General features: G+C 37.3%; 1 protein-coding gene across 1 annotated transcript in view; it reads left to right on the top strand.

Moving 5' to 3' along the window:
• LOC121384749 (signal transducer and activator of transcription 4-like) overlaps positions 1–17165 on the top strand; it is a 43934-nt gene that overhangs the window by 148 nt on the left and 26621 nt on the right. The window contains exons 1-5 of the mRNA XM_041515289.1: positions 1–377; positions 1933–2075; positions 5178–5367; positions 6777–6863; positions 8625–8714. The exon at positions 1–377 is cut by the window's left edge and continues 148 nt beyond it. Of these exons, the coding sequence (XP_041371223.1) occupies positions 1933–2075; positions 5178–5367; positions 6777–6863; positions 8625–8714 (510 nt within the window). The 5' untranslated portion in view covers positions 1–377. The remainder of the gene's footprint in view (positions 378–1932; positions 2076–5177; positions 5368–6776; positions 6864–8624; positions 8715–17165) is intronic.

Here is a 17165-nt window from a genome sequence, read left to right on the forward strand (position 1 = left end):
GAAATCGACCGAGTAGTTCCGAGGGGAAATGGCACTGGGAAATCCCCATTTCTTAGAAGAAACAACCAGTACTTTTTCTTAGAATTGGCACACAGTGAATTGTTACAGTAATCAACGAATTCAACAAAGATGGTTAGAGTTCTTAGTAGAATAGTAACTACATCCCCTTATTCATATCTATGAGATGTGAAAATAATTAGGCGTCGTTACACCTGTGATGCTCAAAATGAGCTGAAGAACGTATAACAATCGTTACAATGTGCCAACTAATTTGGTAATGACAACCGACATTGTGTAATACGGTCACTTTATCAGTTGTCGGTCTGACACTAGTAATTTACTTATAAACTTGAAGATTGAAACGGCTGTACTCATTTGTAAGTATGATATTTTAATATATTATCACACTCGTTGACAGATTAATGGGCATAATATTTGCTTTGCAAATGAAAAGAAAAGGGTGTTTGTTTACTTCATAATTAGTTCATCGATATTAGTTCAACAAAGTAAACATTTACGGTCCGTTTCTTTTGGGATTTTTTTTAACATTATGACATTTATTGGACCCCTGTTACAGCACAGTTTATTTCAATGGTTAAGGTTAGGGTTAGTCTTTATAGAGCCTTGATATAGAGGGGTATGGACTATGGGTCGAACTCTTTCCCCAGACTTGACTTAGACTTAGATACGGTTTTAACGTGCTCATATACCTCTATGGTTTCGAACACACCTACCCCGAGTCCGGCCTCTGATAAGATCGGTGGTCTGACTCAGGGCAAGAAAACAAGACTTGGCTTGTGCTTTACTTGCATTCGAGGTTAATCTTGATGAACTAAGTAACGTGAGTTTTTCAATACAAAATGAAATGTGACTGTTGCGTTGAAATTATATTTTAAATACATAATGGTATCTATTTATCATACACAAAAATCTGAAAATTGTCAGTAAAGAAAGAAAGAACTGTTTTATTTAATGACGCACTCAACACATTTTATTTATGGTTATATGGCATCAGACATATGGTTACGGACCACACAGATATTGAGAGAGGAAACCCGCTGTCGCCACTTCATGGGCTACTCTTTGATTAGCAGCAAGGGATCTTTTATATGCACCATCCCACAGACAGGGTAGTACATACCACAGCCTTTGATATACCAGTCGTGGTGCACTGGCTGGAACGAGAAATAGCACAATGGGCCCACCGACGGGGATCGATCCCATACCGACCGCGCATTGAGTGAGCGTATTACCACTGATGTTGTTTATACTGACAAATGATGCCTCAATTAAATCCAGTGTTTTCTTTTATTTATTTGATTTTGTATCGTAAATCTCATGTTGTTTATACTGACAAATGATGCCTCAATTAAATCCAGTGTTTTCTTTTATTTATTTGATTTTGTATCGTAAATCTCATGTTGTTTATACTGACAAATGATGCCTGAATTAAATCCAGTGTTTTCTTTTATTTAAGTACATTTACCAAATTACTAAACTTTTTTGGTTAAGTATTGTAGCCCAGTGATAAAATTGCTTACTTGATGTCTAGGATCAATCCCCTTCAGTGGGCCCATTGGGCTATTTCTCGTTCAAACCAGTGAACCACGACTGGTATCTCAAAGGCCATGGTATGTGTTGACCTGTGTGGGATGGTGCATATAAAATATCCATTGCTACTAATGGAAAAATGTAATGTGTTTCCTCTCAAAGACCATTTGTAAGAATTGACAAATAATTATTTGACATCCAAGAGTTGATGATTAATATATCACTATATGCTCTAGTGGTGCCGTTAAAGAAAACAAACTTTAACTTTTTGGTATAGAGGGTTATTTTGTAGTTGTTACAAATCCTAATACTTGTGCAAAATCATTAGCAGGCATAGTTTGTTTATTTGTCATGATATGTGAAATGTTTTTTTAATTTTAGATGGACAAGATGACACAGATAGCTAAGCTAGAGCACCTAGTGAAAGAGTTGCAAGATCAAGACCTAACGAAAGAGTGGGCCGTTTTATATGCAAAACTTGACTTTGTAATCCGGAAAAGATATGCTGAATACATTGAGAACTGGTATGTAATTTATAGCCCAAGGAGAATGGTGTTGAGGTATAGTACTGTTCTTAAAGGGACATACCCTGGTTTCAATCTGTGAAAATTAACACTAAGTTTAGTTAATCTACAAACCTGTAACACATTTGGATAAAGTTACAATTGAGTGAAACATGAGTCTGTGACTTTAAAATGGTGAAATACCCTCTAAAAATAGACTAAAACTCGACTTCATAACTGTTACTCCTCAGACGCACATGCATTTTAAAAAATATGAGAAATGCATGTTGTGATATTAAAAACACCAGGACGACCAAAAGAACTTCGAATGTACGGAAATTGATAATCTAAACAATAATATCTAAGTAAAGTATGATTTAAGTTATCAAAAACGGTTATAATAGTAACAAATAGTGTTTAAAAACTAGGGTATGTCCCTTTAACCTATAGAATAAGAAACCGGTAGAAGATAATAGACTAGGTAGCAGTTATTATCAAGTTTATGTCCCAAGTTAAAAATATGTTTCATGTCATGAACTTTGCTGAAGCAGATGCATGAGAAAGAAGGAATGTTTTATTTAATGATGCCACTCAACATATCTGAACAAAATATTACATATCTCCTACTAGAAATAAATAAATTATATTCATCTGTTAAAGACTGGTATATATTTTCATGACACTTTAAAGTTTGAGGAGGGGGTGCACACTCCCAGCACCTCCCGCCATAAAAATCTGCCTCTGTCTTACAGAATAAAAATAATGATTTCAGGAGGGAGATAGAAAATAAATGTAATTTTCTTCAGTTGATATTTGCAGACCATGGCCCAGATTTTTTAATAATGAATCCTAACTTTTGTTACCCAAGGGGAAAAAAGAAAAAATGGACCCGGTGTGCTGTAAAAGATTTGCCACCTAAAATCATATCTACATATAACAATATGGGCCACACTTACAATTAAAATGTTCACTTAGAATGAACTTAAAGCTGCAGTGTCTGGAATATTTTTATTATTTAAGCATTTAGAATAGATGATCCAGTTCTGTTTGGTACATAAAAGGCCCACCACATCGCTATAGTTTTGCAATGCTCGCTTATCTATATTATCTAGGTTAACTGCAAACCCAATGGCCAGCTTGTTTTTCTTCAATTAGCGGGATGCCAGTAGAACTGGGAATTTATGCGATTTGCGCAGGCACAGAGCTTCTCACATGATTTTGAACAAATTTAACTGTCTTGATTGAGGGGTTGTCTCATATCTCCAAAATATATTTATATCCATAGAGGTATGGTACAATACCTTTCCAGGGGTCGGTGAGGGATTTGCCTTGAAATTTTGACAGTGACCAGCGGTTGGCATACGCGTTACATGTAAGGGGGTGTTAATAATTACATAACGCTCTAGGGGTAGAGGAAGAGGGCGGTATGTTAAATATACGTAACATTTATGAAGACTATATGTTATTTCTATTTATTACTTAGACCTAAAAATGTGGGTTTTTTTTTAAATGCGTGGTCGGTCTAGGATCGATCCCCATCGGCGGGATTGTTCCAGCCAGTGCACCATGACTGGTATATAAAAGGCCATGGTATGTGATATCCTGTCTGTGGGATGGTACATATAAATGATCCTTTGCTAAAAAAAAAAAAAAAAATGTTTAAAATGTAGCGGGTTTCCAAGGGGCGTGTGCAGGGATTTCAGCGGGGTTGGGGGTTATAGACTGCATTGAGTGAAGTTTATATGGGGCCATGTTCCCCCAGAAAATATATTTCAATTTTTTTTTTATCTTGGTCAGGGAAGGGTTTCGACCCCCAATACCCTCCCCACTGCACATGCGCCCGTTTCCTCTCTTAGATTATATGTCAAAATTACCAAACGTTTGACATCCAAAAGCAGATGATTATTAAATCAATATGCTCTAACACTGATGTCATTAAACAAAACAAACTAACTTTACCTTTTCCAAATGAAATAATATTTATTTGAATTTGTCAATTTTACCACACGTAAAATTAAAAAGTGAAAAAGATCATTTCTACTTTAGTATATTTTATTAAATATTAATTCTCATTTTATTTTTTGAGACGAACCATACAATTTCAAATCCGCAAATGCACCTGTTAACTGAAATTGACAACAGGCTGTCTGTTGTGGTTTGCCGAGTAATGGATGCACAGGCGATGAATCAAGCGTATACCTTTGACGTTCTCCGTTCATAGCGAACACACACAAATTTTTTAAAAGTGCAGCTGAACATGTATTTCATATTTGTGCATGATATTATTATATGGTAACCAAACACTGTAACTTTAAAACATAAAATGAACACTTTCCCTAAAGAGACCAAATCTGAGACTGACTACTGTGGTAGTGGGAAACACTGTGATTATTGCAGAGGGGCATCATATTTAACAGTGATCTACAAATTTCTAGTAGCTTGGTAGCAAGGTTGTCCACCTACTGTAGGTTGTGATCCTCAGGGCTCGAACTTAACGACGGCACTATAGCTGACAGCATTTGCCTTCAGTGAGATATAAATTGCTCTGGGTAAAAATCACTGTCATCGATAAAACTCCTCAATTAACGACACCAAAATGAATGTTAGTATAGCTGGTGTACATTATCTGCCAGTAATTAACATTTGTTCATCAGAAATATCTCTACATGAAACAAAATAACCTTTCAATCACATTTATTTGCTGCAAAAGTAAACTTTTTAAAAATTGCCATAGGCAGGCTCAGAAATGCCGTTAATTGGTAAGCCGTTTCACCCAAAGCATTAAAAAAATGAGAAAAATGCAGTGGGTAAAAAAGTGAGTATGATTTTTAGGTGGCAAACCTTTTATAGCATGCCAGGTTATTTATGGCCTGTCAGAATATATCCAGTTACAGAAAATCAGTTGATTGTATTATTTCATTGTTTCATTGTACCGGGTATGTGTTCTCATATCCTTTTTACAGCTACAAATCTAACTGGTGCATTTTCGGTGGAGTTTCAGTATATTATGCCAGCCCAAGTGATTTAATTTAAAAAAAAAATTTAATATAAATTTATTAATGTTTATTATCTACCATTTATGTAGAGCTCTCTTGTTAAGGGAATTGTATATTTATTTTAAAGGTACAGTGATGGAGACATGGATACTGATGATGGACAGGGCATGAATCATGGGTCTTCTGGGGATACTCTTTATAACAATCTTCTACAAAAGATTGACAATGATATCAGCAGAATCAGCAGGCGAGAAGATAACAGCAAACACATCCATGATACGTTGTTTGAGCTCAGCTTGGCCAGGGAAAAGCTGGTGGTAAATACAATTTATTTCAATCACTTTAATGTCTGGTTGGGATCGATCTCGGCCAGTGGGCCCATTGGGCTATTTCTCATTTCAGCCAGTGTACCACGACTGGTATATAAAAGGCCGTGCTATGTGCTATCCTGTCTGTTGAATGGTGCATATAAAAGATCACTTGCTACTAATGGAAAAATATAGTGGGTTTCCTCTCTAAGACTATATGTTAAAATTACCAAATATTTGACATCCAATAGCCGATGATTAATTAATTAATGTGCTCTAATGGTGTCGTTAAACGAAACACACTTTACTTTACTTTAATGTCTGGATTTATTTATATACTATATGTAACCTGTGCTTAGCATGAAAATGTTTAAATGATCATACACTGGGCTTTTCCCCCAAAATGCAACTGCTATGTTGACAGCCCACCCTCATTACCTGAGGCTATGTAGCCACTTCTGTGATAAGTGACAAAGATGATGACTTCCATACTATAATGTATTCATAGAACTCATCTTTATGCACAGTATTTAGCATGATGTATGAACAGTAGTCAGCTGGACCTGAACGCAAAACAATCCTTGCGAACGGCATCAGGTGAGTAACAAAAAGGCTGTTGACCGTACAGATCAAAAGATGAGAAGTGGTCAGAATGATAGGAAAGTGTTAAAATGGCCTTGCATATTATATTGTGGATTTATGTATGTTTGCAATACTACTTCTTCTTACTTATTTTCATGCTTATATCCAATTGAGGTTCCAGCACGCTGTCCTGGGCACACACGTCAGCTATCTGGGCTGTCTGTCCAGGACAGTGTGTTAGTTGTTAGTGGTTAGTTAGAGAGAAGAGGGTGTAATGGTCTTACACCTATCCAATGAGTCATTAAAACTTGTTCTGGGTGGGAGCCAGTACCGGGCTGCGAACTCTGTACCTACCAGCCTTTTGTCCGATGACTTAACCACGATGCCACCGATACTAGATTAGTTCAAGGAGTGTAATATTTAGCTCTCCTTAGTATGTGAATTTATATGGTATCAGTATGGTAATATTTTAAATGGCTCCCGATAATCTAAGTATGGGGAGTAATTAATCACTCACCTAATTTATTTTTGTAACATCAATGTCTGCGGTATCGGCTTTTGAAATTTTGAAATATTTACTTTTCCAACACAATCAGATGACAAATGTCTTCTCAAATAAAACATCGATACAAACACAATTTGAAACTGGAATTCTTTATTTTTTAGAAGAAAAAAAAATTAGGGTTACTTTTTTTTTTTTTTTATTTTTTTATTATTCTGCTACAGAATAAAGACCAGTCTGTAAAATGACAACCCTGTTGTTTGGATCACCTAGAATATTAATATTTGCTAATAATGAATGTAATAGCAATTAATGCATGGTTTGGTTTTTTCAGGATCTTTTTCAGGACAGCATGGACCAGTTGCCTTCAGTTGTACAAGAATGTCTGAAGAAGGAACAGGAACTTCTGAACAATTACAAGGTAGTTGATGTTTCATTAATTTCAAAACATCATAATTATTTTATTGCTGAAGTATATGAGTTTTGATATGTAAATAATGGTATGATTTGTTAGATGCAACCTGTACGTAATTGCAGGCAGGGCTTCTAGATTATGGTAGCCCCACTCCCGTGGCTAGTGATATTCAGTGCTGGGCTAGTAAATAACTAGAATTGCCATGCCCGACGGCTAGTGAAAAACAAAAATTGTCAAATGTTGCAGTTAAGTCTAGTTTGTAAATATGAATATACTGACCCCACTCCAACCCCTAATGTTAGTCTTTTTAAGCTCTATCTCCCTCTGACATATTTGATTATTACTATTATTTAGTAAAATTGTATTAAAAATAAAGTAAAGTAGGGCGGGGCTAGTACATTTTTTAAATTACTGATCCCATGGCTAGTGGATTTTACAAAAATTCCAGAAGCCCTGGCAAGGCTAGCTCTGAGTCGGCAGAAAATTTCACCAAATTATCAATTAAACTTACAGAAAGCCAGTTATTTTGTAGCAAACTATTAATTATTACTTGAAATTATTTGCCAAATTAAAATAAAATTCGCAACTTGTTTTTAAAATTTGCAATTGGCAGACTTGGCGAGTGGCAGAGCTAGCCCTGAAGTGCATGAACTCGGCTAAAATAAATTGTGTGGTTGATGTAATACAGAAACACACAACATCATCATCATCATCATCTTCATCTCAACTTATTTTCTTGCTTATAACCAATCAAGGTTCAAGCATGCTGTTCTGGGGCACACACACATGTCAGCTGTCTGGGCTGTCTGTCCAGGACAGTGGCTTAGTTGTTAATTGTTAGCAGTTAGTGAGATAGAAGAAGGTCTTGTGGTAGTGGCCTTACACTTAGCCATTGAGTCGTTAAATCTCACTCTAGGTGGGAGCCGGTACCGGGCTGCGAACCCTGTACCTACCAAGCTTATGTCCGATGGCTTAACCACGATACCACCAAGGCCGGTACACACAAACAAGATGGCGTGTCCAGAGTCAATTATGTAACGAGTGCAAAAGGCACGCTTCATACAAAGTGACGTGTGCAAAGGTTGTGACATCATTTACTTAAAGCTGTGTACACGTTCTAGTCTGTTAAAGGTATGGTTCGTCTTTAATTGTAAACATCTAATCACTGAATGCCACAGTTAACGCCATCATAACTATATAAAGTAACACATGTCAGATATTGTAAGTGTATTGGTACATTATTATAAGGACGATGAACAGATAATTTACCATTAACATTACATTGGTGAAATGGGTCAGGACATATTGATCTGCCTCTGTTCACCTATGCTGCCTGTGATCAAATAGGAAAACAATTCTTTTGATTATATTTTACTATTTTCATGTTTTACTCAAACTTGCAGACCTGTAGGAACAACATCTGGATTGGTGGGGACACAATCTCTAATGAGAGGGCACAAGTTGTGTCTTTACCTTTATTCATATACAGTAGATTAGGATAAAAAAAAACCCCATTTTTGTCCTTGTGGTGGATGTGATATATATTTTTTTATGACATATGAATAATCTGTAATGGGGCGTCACAGCCTCTTGTGAGTAACCACAAGTCATGTTTTTATCTTTATTTATATAGATTAGGACAGAAAACCCCCATACATTTTTGTCCTCGAGTGTGGGTGGGAGCATTTGTTTTTTATGACATCACATAAATAATAAATTGGTATCTGGTTGTCACCTAAAACCTGCAAACTTTTTTTAATTTTGTAGATTCGAGTTCAGCAGGAAGAGAGATGTTCACTTGTTTTCAGTTCCTGTGTTACGGATCAACAGTTAGCTCAACTGGAGAGCACATGGCTGGTGAGTTTTAAAATTGAGATGGTATGAGTAAACATTTTATTATGTTTCCAGTTTCTGTGTTACAGATCAACAGTTACTCTACAATGGGCAATGGGCAACTCAATTAACGTGCCCCTATCCACAAGGGTTCAGGCACGCCCACCCCGGATCTAGCCTCTAACTTCGCCAGTGACCACCTCCGGGGCGGGAGGGGGGGGGGGTGGTATGGAGGAGAAATGTAGGGGATAATTTTTAACCGTGTGGTATGACCACTTAAAAAAAGAAGGTAAAACAATTTGGGATCTACCATTACCTTGTATCTTATATTATATATTAATAATAGTAGCACCAAAAAACCTAAATCATTCTATTCTTTTACTATGTGATTAGTAGGTGCATAATAAATAATTTTCCGATCGGGCAGTTCAAAAAAAATATATTATACAGTTAATTTAATCAAATATTTTAATTTATTAATTATTCAAGTTAGCCCTGGAGGATAAAAGGATTCGCAAAGGGGGGAACCCAGCGCCACTGTCAATCCGGCGCTCCAACAGGCGGGTGGCCCATTCCTGTCAGTCCGGATTTCCATGGGGGGGGGGGGGGGGGGCGTTCCGGGGGGGGGGGGGGCCTCCTAACAGGCATCCCTATCGGTCCAAACCGCCAACGCCCTAACGCACCCGAAAGCACCCTACCACGGCGTCATCCCCCCCCTCCACACACCCCCACCACCACACACCCCCCCCCCCCCCCCCCCCAGGTTATCCATACAACACAGGTGGGCCGTACTTAAAATGAAATGAATGATATATGATGATGCTATGAAAAGCCCGCGAGTCGCCGTCCGGGGTGGTGGTGAAACGTATATGTTGTCGTTGTTGTTGTAGTACTTCGTGTAGAGGTTGATCCGATAATTGTGAGGTGTCCTCGCTGTTCTCCTCAAGCATTCGTGAGCTCTACACCCGAAGGGGTGCGTCACTTATACGGATGACAAACGTCATTGCTATATAAACCTCGGTGTCACCCAAGAAACCACTCAATCGTTAAGTGGGTGGCGCCGAGTACCAGTCAAGGTTTTTTTTGTTTGTATATATACAATAGTGACCGATCAAATTAATACCGTTTAAAACCTGTTTGATTAAAAAATAAGAGCATGTAAATTAAAATAATACTAATTTAAAATGCCAAAAGGAAGATTTAACTACTAATTAATACATTTATTATAACAATTAATTAAAAATATAATCAATATACCATATATAATTAAAAACTAAAACACATTCACACCCCAGCCATATATTCCGCCTGTGGCGGGCGGCACAGACACTGCCAGGTGTATGCGCCTCCAAGCCACGGCGAAAAAACTAACATTCACGCAAACGCTCTCACACTAGGTTCAGAAAAGAAGTTTTGGCCGGCTAGAAACACGGACCGAATAGGAGACAATTATTTGGAGACCGAGTTCCGATTGGTCAGAACTCGATCCCCCTCAGCCAATAGCCCCAACACCCAATAGATAATCATTTAGGTAAAAAGAACAGAAAAGGATAGACGTACTACCAGAAACAAGAGAAAAGAAGTATAAATGGGGTGGAAAAAATTCAATATTAACTTTAGATAGAAGAAATGAATAAGAAAAGCCGCACAAGGCGACGTCCCAAGGCAACACACGGCAAGACCCGGCTCTCCGGATATCACCGAATGGCTCCTCGGAAGTGCCCGTGAGCGGCCGTCGTCAATTAAGACAGAAGAAAGAATACACAGTGTGTGTTAGAAGTGGAGCGGATCGATAGTCGACACTCAGTATGAAGAGGTGCGTTGCGATTGGCTGAATCTCAATCCCTAGCTGGAGCCGTTCTGGATTAAGAAGAAGCCAGTGTTAAAAAACAACAGGCGACTTGAATAAGAAGCTGCGATTGGCTGGATTTCAGTTCCTTCTCTGGAAAAAAAAGAAAGAGAGGAATGTGGATGTTACAATTCTCCAGTCAATGCGCTAATAAGTGAATGAAGGAATAATGTGTATAGGCTGTTCGGTGATTCTAAAATGGATTAAAAAAGGGAAAAAAGTTTGATTAATATAAATTAATTAAAAAAGGAAGTTTTTCATTAAAAAGAGTTAAAATAGTATAAAAGTGGTTTTTCGGTTTGTCCACGGGAGGGTAAAGCCAGAGCAATTACCACCATGGACAAGAATTGCCACCAGCCAACTGTCCACCACTGTAAGGTGAGTGTTAAAAATTAGCAGGCTCCTGATTGAGTAAACTACCAGAGTCCTCGGACCGTACTTAGCTATTTAAATAATCTTTAATTTTATGTGCCAGCTACTTATTATATAATTATTTTAGTATCAGTTACAAACGTTAAAATAGCCCACTCCACCTCCTGTTTGTGAATATTTTAACAGGGTTAAATTTAATATTTATGTTATCAAATACTTTTTTAAGAATGTTTCTTTCGTTGATATATTTATTACAATAGAAGAGATAATGTCTTATATTGTCTAGTTTTTTACAAGTAACACAGAGCGCTGTGTTACTTTTTTTAATTTTAAATTGGGTATCGTTCAGACCAAAAACAACGCCAAGGTGCAATTTAGTAATAATTTTTTCAGCTTTAACATTAGAATAAGTGGGTCTTTTCGAATTAATTTTAGGTTTAATTAGATAATGCCATAGTCTTTTTTTTGTATTCCATTCGGTTTGCCAAAATTTCAAAAAGTTTTTATGCGCTATGGCCATAACTTCATTAAAATTAATATTAATGTTGATTTCAATTTTATCCATTAGTAGAGCTTTTTTAGCTAATAGATCAGCGTTTTCGTTGCCAGAGATGCCGACATGCGCAGGAACCCATTCCAAAGTTATAAATAACCCTTTACTGTTATTATAGTCAATCATGTTTATAATTCGTTTAATTAAATAAGAACTCTTGAATTTAAGATTCTGGAGAGCCTGAAGAGAGCTCAAGGAATCAGATAGTATAAGAAATTTTTGGGGAGCCGGGTAGTTGATAGCATTAGTAAGAATCCACTTGAGTGCAGAGTAAATGGCCACCAACTCTGTAGTAAATACAGAAACGTGGGCTGTCACTCTGGCCTGGCGGGAGCTGGATATGTTAGGCAGGCTAGGCATGGCACAAAAGGCCATGCCTGCTTTACCAGAAAGAGGGTCCTTGGAGCCATCTGTATATATATGAATATGATCAGAATAATGATCATTTAAGGCTGCTCTAAAAATTATATTTTTAAATGGTTCAAATTCTGTTTTTAAAATTTCCTTTCTTAAGAGCAAAGGGACATTCGGTGGTTTAATTAGCCAGGGTGGCACCAAGGGGGGAGAGTATTTATCCAGATTATAGTCCAAGAGTTCTAAGTTAGATGCCATTCTATTATTAAGGTTAACTGCGGAGTTAATATCAATATGTAAATATTCATCATTATTAGGTTTCATAGTTGCTACCGGATTTAGTGGTACTAAATTTTTAGCTTTAAACCAGTGTTTAAGACAAAGCTGGGTGCGCCTAACATTGAGAGGGAGAATATTCGGCTCCACACGCAGACTGTCATTTGGTGTGCCCGGGGTAATTTTAGTTATTATTCTAAGCCCTTTATTATAGATTGATTCTAGCTTATCTAATTGGGTTGCTGAGGCACAGCAGAAGGCTTGGGCCCCGTACTGTAACCTGGAGACGATAAAAGCTTCAAAAATCATTAAAAGAGTATGTCTGTCAGCCCCCCAGTTTGTTGCAGATATAACTCTGAGTAAATTAATATAATTATTACAATTTTTAACTACTTCTTTTATATGTTCATTAAAAGATAATGCTGGGTCAAAAATAACTCCCAAAAATTTAACTGACAATACTTGAGCTATGGGTGAATTATCTAGTGTGAGGTTACGTTTATACCGTCTCTTAAAATGGTTATTTGTAAAAAGAATAGCAGAGGTTTTAGATCTTGAGATGGTAACCCCCCATGTTTCAGCCCAATTTTGTAGTTTATCTATATCTTTTTGAATATCTATTTTAATCTTTTCAATACACTTTCCAGATCGCCAAAAAGCTGTGTCGTCAGCAAATAAACCAATACTAAGCTTAGTGTCCTTTCTAGATGAGCTAGTTAGGGCAGTAGCTAGGTCATTAATAAAAATACTGAAAAGTGTTGGGGCTATTACAGATCCCTGGGGTATGCCATTCTCAAGGTTAAGAATGTCAGAAAAAGTTTCTGTAACATTAACAGCGAAAGATCTATTATTAATAAAACGTTCAATAAATGCAAACATAGGCCCTCTAATGCCCATGTTATACACCTTGATTAGTAGCCCATGTCGCCAAACCATATCATAGGCCTTTTCCAGATCAACAAATATTCCGACCACTTTGTCACCATGACTAAAAGCATTTGCAATTTCAGATTGTAATCGAAAAAGGTGGTCGGAAGTAGAGTGGGTTTTTCTAAAGCCACTCTGGTATATGGTCAAAAGGTGGTTACTTTCTAGATAATAGCTGAGTCTGGAATTAACCATGGCCTCCATGGTTTTGCAGACACTGGATGTTAAAGAAATGGGACGGTAGTTAGAAGGGTTAGTTAAATCTTTCCCTTTCTTGGGGAGGCTAACAACCTCAGCATGCTTCCATGCAAGGGGGAGATAACCCTGTTTCCAGGCTTTATTATAAAGTTCCAGGAAAAGTTTGAGGGTAGCTTCAGGCATGTTTTGGAAAAAAAGATAGTTAAATTTATCCGGACCAGGAGCGGTACCCTTCCTGTGAGCAAAAGCGTCAATCATTTCCTGGAGGGTAAAAGGAATATTATAATCTGTAATATAGTTGGGAAATTTTGCATCCAGGGGTATTTTATGATTTTTTTCTATCATTTCTTTTTTATTAGAGAACTTTAGTGGGAAATTACCATTACTTGAATTTTTTTGGAAAGTTTGTCCAAATACTGTAGCTTTTTGTTGATTAGTAGTGTAAAGTTTATTAGCTTTTAATAAAGATGATTTTGGAACTGGTTTTCCCTGGATGCGTTTTATTTTTGACCATACTTCTGTAACCTTAGATTTGCTGTTTAATGATGAGCAAAATTTGCTCCATGATTCTTTTTTAAGTTTAAACAATTCTTGAGTGACTTTAAATTTACTTTCTTTAAATTTACCTAAATTATCTTGAGTTTTGTCTTTCTGGTAGTTTTTACGCATTTTATTTCTATGTTTAATAATTTTAGCAAGATTGTCATTCCACCAGGGTACTGAGTTGTATTTAACTTTAGCATTTGATATTGGGATAGTTTTATTTGCTATTATTGTAATATTATCTATCAAGTTCTTATTAAAAATATCTATGTCATTATTTCTAATATTCTCCGGCCTAAGATTCAAACACATTTGATAGAAACCTGGCCAATCTGCTTTATTAAAATTCCACTTTTCTTTAACTTTAGGTATTTCCCTCCATGTCCCATTTAAGTTATAGTATGTAATAATAGGGAGGTGGTCACTATTGAAATCATTAATGACCTGCCACTCACATTTAGACGCCATCCCCTCTGAGACCATAGTGAGGTCTAGCCAGGTCCAGGAATGGTAGGAGTCAGAATAAAAGGTGGGCGACCCATCATTTAAACAGACAGTTTTAACAGTTTCCATAAATTGTTCCACGATAAGCCCTTGTTTATCATTAGTAGTTGATCCCCATAAAGAATTACGACAATTAAAATCTCCTAAAATAATTAAGTTATTAGTTTGTGTTTTAGAAATGGAATCCAGGTAGTTATTAATAGTGAGTTTGTTATGATGACTGCCTGGGTGGACATAAAAATTATAAATATCTATGTTCTCGACTCCGCCATACACTGTAGTGCCCAAGACCTCAATATTATTGTTGGTCTCTTTGAGCGGGATGCGGAGTAGGACAGGTCATTCCTGACGAAGGTAGCTATACCTCCTCTAGTGGAAAAATTATTATTATAGAAAAACCCGAAATACCCTGGAATATTAAAATTAGTAAAATATTTTTTTTTTTTAACTTTATCTTGATTACCAGTAGTTAGCCAGGTTTCCTGTATGCAGATGACATCTAGGGCCAGTTTGGCATCTTTAACATAATTTTTTAATTCGTCTCCATGGTTCAGTGATTTAATACCTTTAGCATTCCACTGGAGAATGGCCAAACCTTTATATTTATCTATTTTAATTTTAGTTTGTTTATTAGTGCTGTTGTTGTTATTGTTATTATTATTATTACTGTTATTTACACTCTTATTATTGTTACTGTTATTGTTAAGTTTGATTAAGTAGTTAGGTGTTACTTTAGTTCTCTTGTCTCCCATAATTGGTTTGTAGCAATACTGTTTATTAACTCTATTAAATTATTTAATCTAGTCTACATTATGATGACTAGGTGTGGAGGCAAGAGTTGGTTTGGTCATTCTCGGTGCGTACCAATTAAAGCTATTTGATAGGACTTTAAGATCTTTAATCGTAATCCCGAGATGGTGTGCAAAGGCTGAACAGGCTGCGTGTGTAGCCGATTTAATGTTTACCTCATCTATGTTCCCCTTGACAGGAGCCCCCAGGGAACCGTCCAGAAACAGCCCAGTTAAAACACGCAGAAGCTGTTATGGGCTGGTCTGGACCGTTGTTATTTCTATTCCTCATTAGAGGGGGGGGTTTTGGGTGGGCGTTCCCAGCATTAAAGTTATTTGTTCTAAGAGGGGGGGGGGGGGGGCGGCTGCCGGTGTGTGTCTATGATGCATGACTGGGTTATAAGCCCCCCTTGGCGGGTGGACGGACTCCTCCCTTGGCTTAGAGTTTAATACCCGTATGGCTTCCTGGTGGTGGTGGCACTCCTGACTATGTGTATAGTGCTGACCCTTGCAGTTGGCACATTTTAATGTGTTGTTACATGGGTTGTCCGTCCCCCGTTTTGGGTGCTTGTCCCCACACCTAAAGCAAACCGGGTCCCCCCTAGAGCGACATTTTTTAATGCTGTGTCCCCATCTCTGGCATTGTGCACATTTAATTGGTTTTGGTCTGAACAATAAGAGTGGGTATGATTGGGACCTGAAGAATATCAGGTCCACACAGTTGTTTTTGTTTTTTAGAAGGATGTCCCAATAGCCATTTCTCCATATTGTTAAATTTTTGATATCAAGATCTGGATTTTCTTTTATTAAAATGTTTTGAAGTTGCACTGCAGACAGCGGTCCGGGTGGCATCCTGACCAGCCGTCTGCAAGTGAAATCTTGTATAGTAGAGCTATTGTTTACAGAGGTTTTTTGATTTTCTTTATTTGTTTTATTACTGACCACAGTAAACTGGGGTGGTGCGGTTGGTCCCACACTGTGAAGGGGGGCGATCCCAGAACCGCCCTTAGCAGGTTCTACCCCTTTATAGAAAGCATTGGGTAGTTGAGTACCCTTGGTTAGTGGATTGGGACCAGGGGGTTTGGGTGGGAGTGGGGGGTACTCCTCTTCAAGTATTGGATGATTAGTTTTTTTTTTTAATGGTTCACCCCCGGGACATGTTGATTTAAGAGCTAGTTTGCGTTACTCTACATGAGAGCACATGGCTGGTGAGGTTTTAAAATTGACATGGTGATGTCATAGTTAAGCCATCAGAGATAAGGCTGGTAGGTACAGGGTTCAGAGCCCAGTACCGGCTCCCACCCAGAGCAAGTTTTAACGACTCAGTGGGTAGGTGTAAGACCACTACACCCTCCTGTCTCTCACTAACAATTAACCCACTGTCCTGGACAGATAGACATTATAGTTGAGGCATGTGCCCAGGACAGCATGCTTGAACCTTAATTGGATATAAGCACGAAAGTAAGTTAAAATGAAATGAAAGACATAGTTTCCCATGTAGAATACAGATTAAAACAAAGACATACATTAGTTAGACCTTTTGTTATAATGAATGGGACACAATATAACGAATAAAACACTCGCTCACGGGAGTGAAATTCTGCTATGATAATTAAAAGTTCAGATGTCACATAACTGAAGTCGCCCGATTGATATACAAAACTCAGAATTTTGGTCAGTTTGATGATTGAGTTGTTTGAATATTTTCTTAACCACAATCAGTGAATCTTGTCACACACTGAAATGTTCTGATTTTAAATGAATTCTCAAAACACTTTAAACCAATCCCAGATTTTCTACTTCATGCTGATCATGGGCTTGCATGCTGCATTATAATAATAAATAATTTAATAACAGTTTTAAAAAGAAGAAGAAAAAAAGACAGAGATCGTGCTCTGTTTAAATCGTGTGTTCATCTTTTAATTTCTTGACTATCGTACTGTTTTGTCAAGCACAATTATTGGTTTGGTGGACAATGAAAAAACATGTACATGTAGCAATTTCTATATACTCTTCAAAAAAAGTAGGGGAACTCTAAGAAGAATTTACAATTGCCAAAATTGTAAGGTATATTAGCTGTGGGGAATGGATATATGATATTAGTGAATTAA

The sequence above is a fragment of the Gigantopelta aegis genome, chromosome 10, assembly GCF_016097555.1.
Source record: "Gigantopelta aegis isolate Gae_Host chromosome 10, Gae_host_genome, whole genome shotgun sequence".
NCBI classification, from domain to species: domain Eukaryota; kingdom Metazoa; phylum Mollusca; class Gastropoda; order Neomphalida; family Peltospiridae; genus Gigantopelta; species Gigantopelta aegis.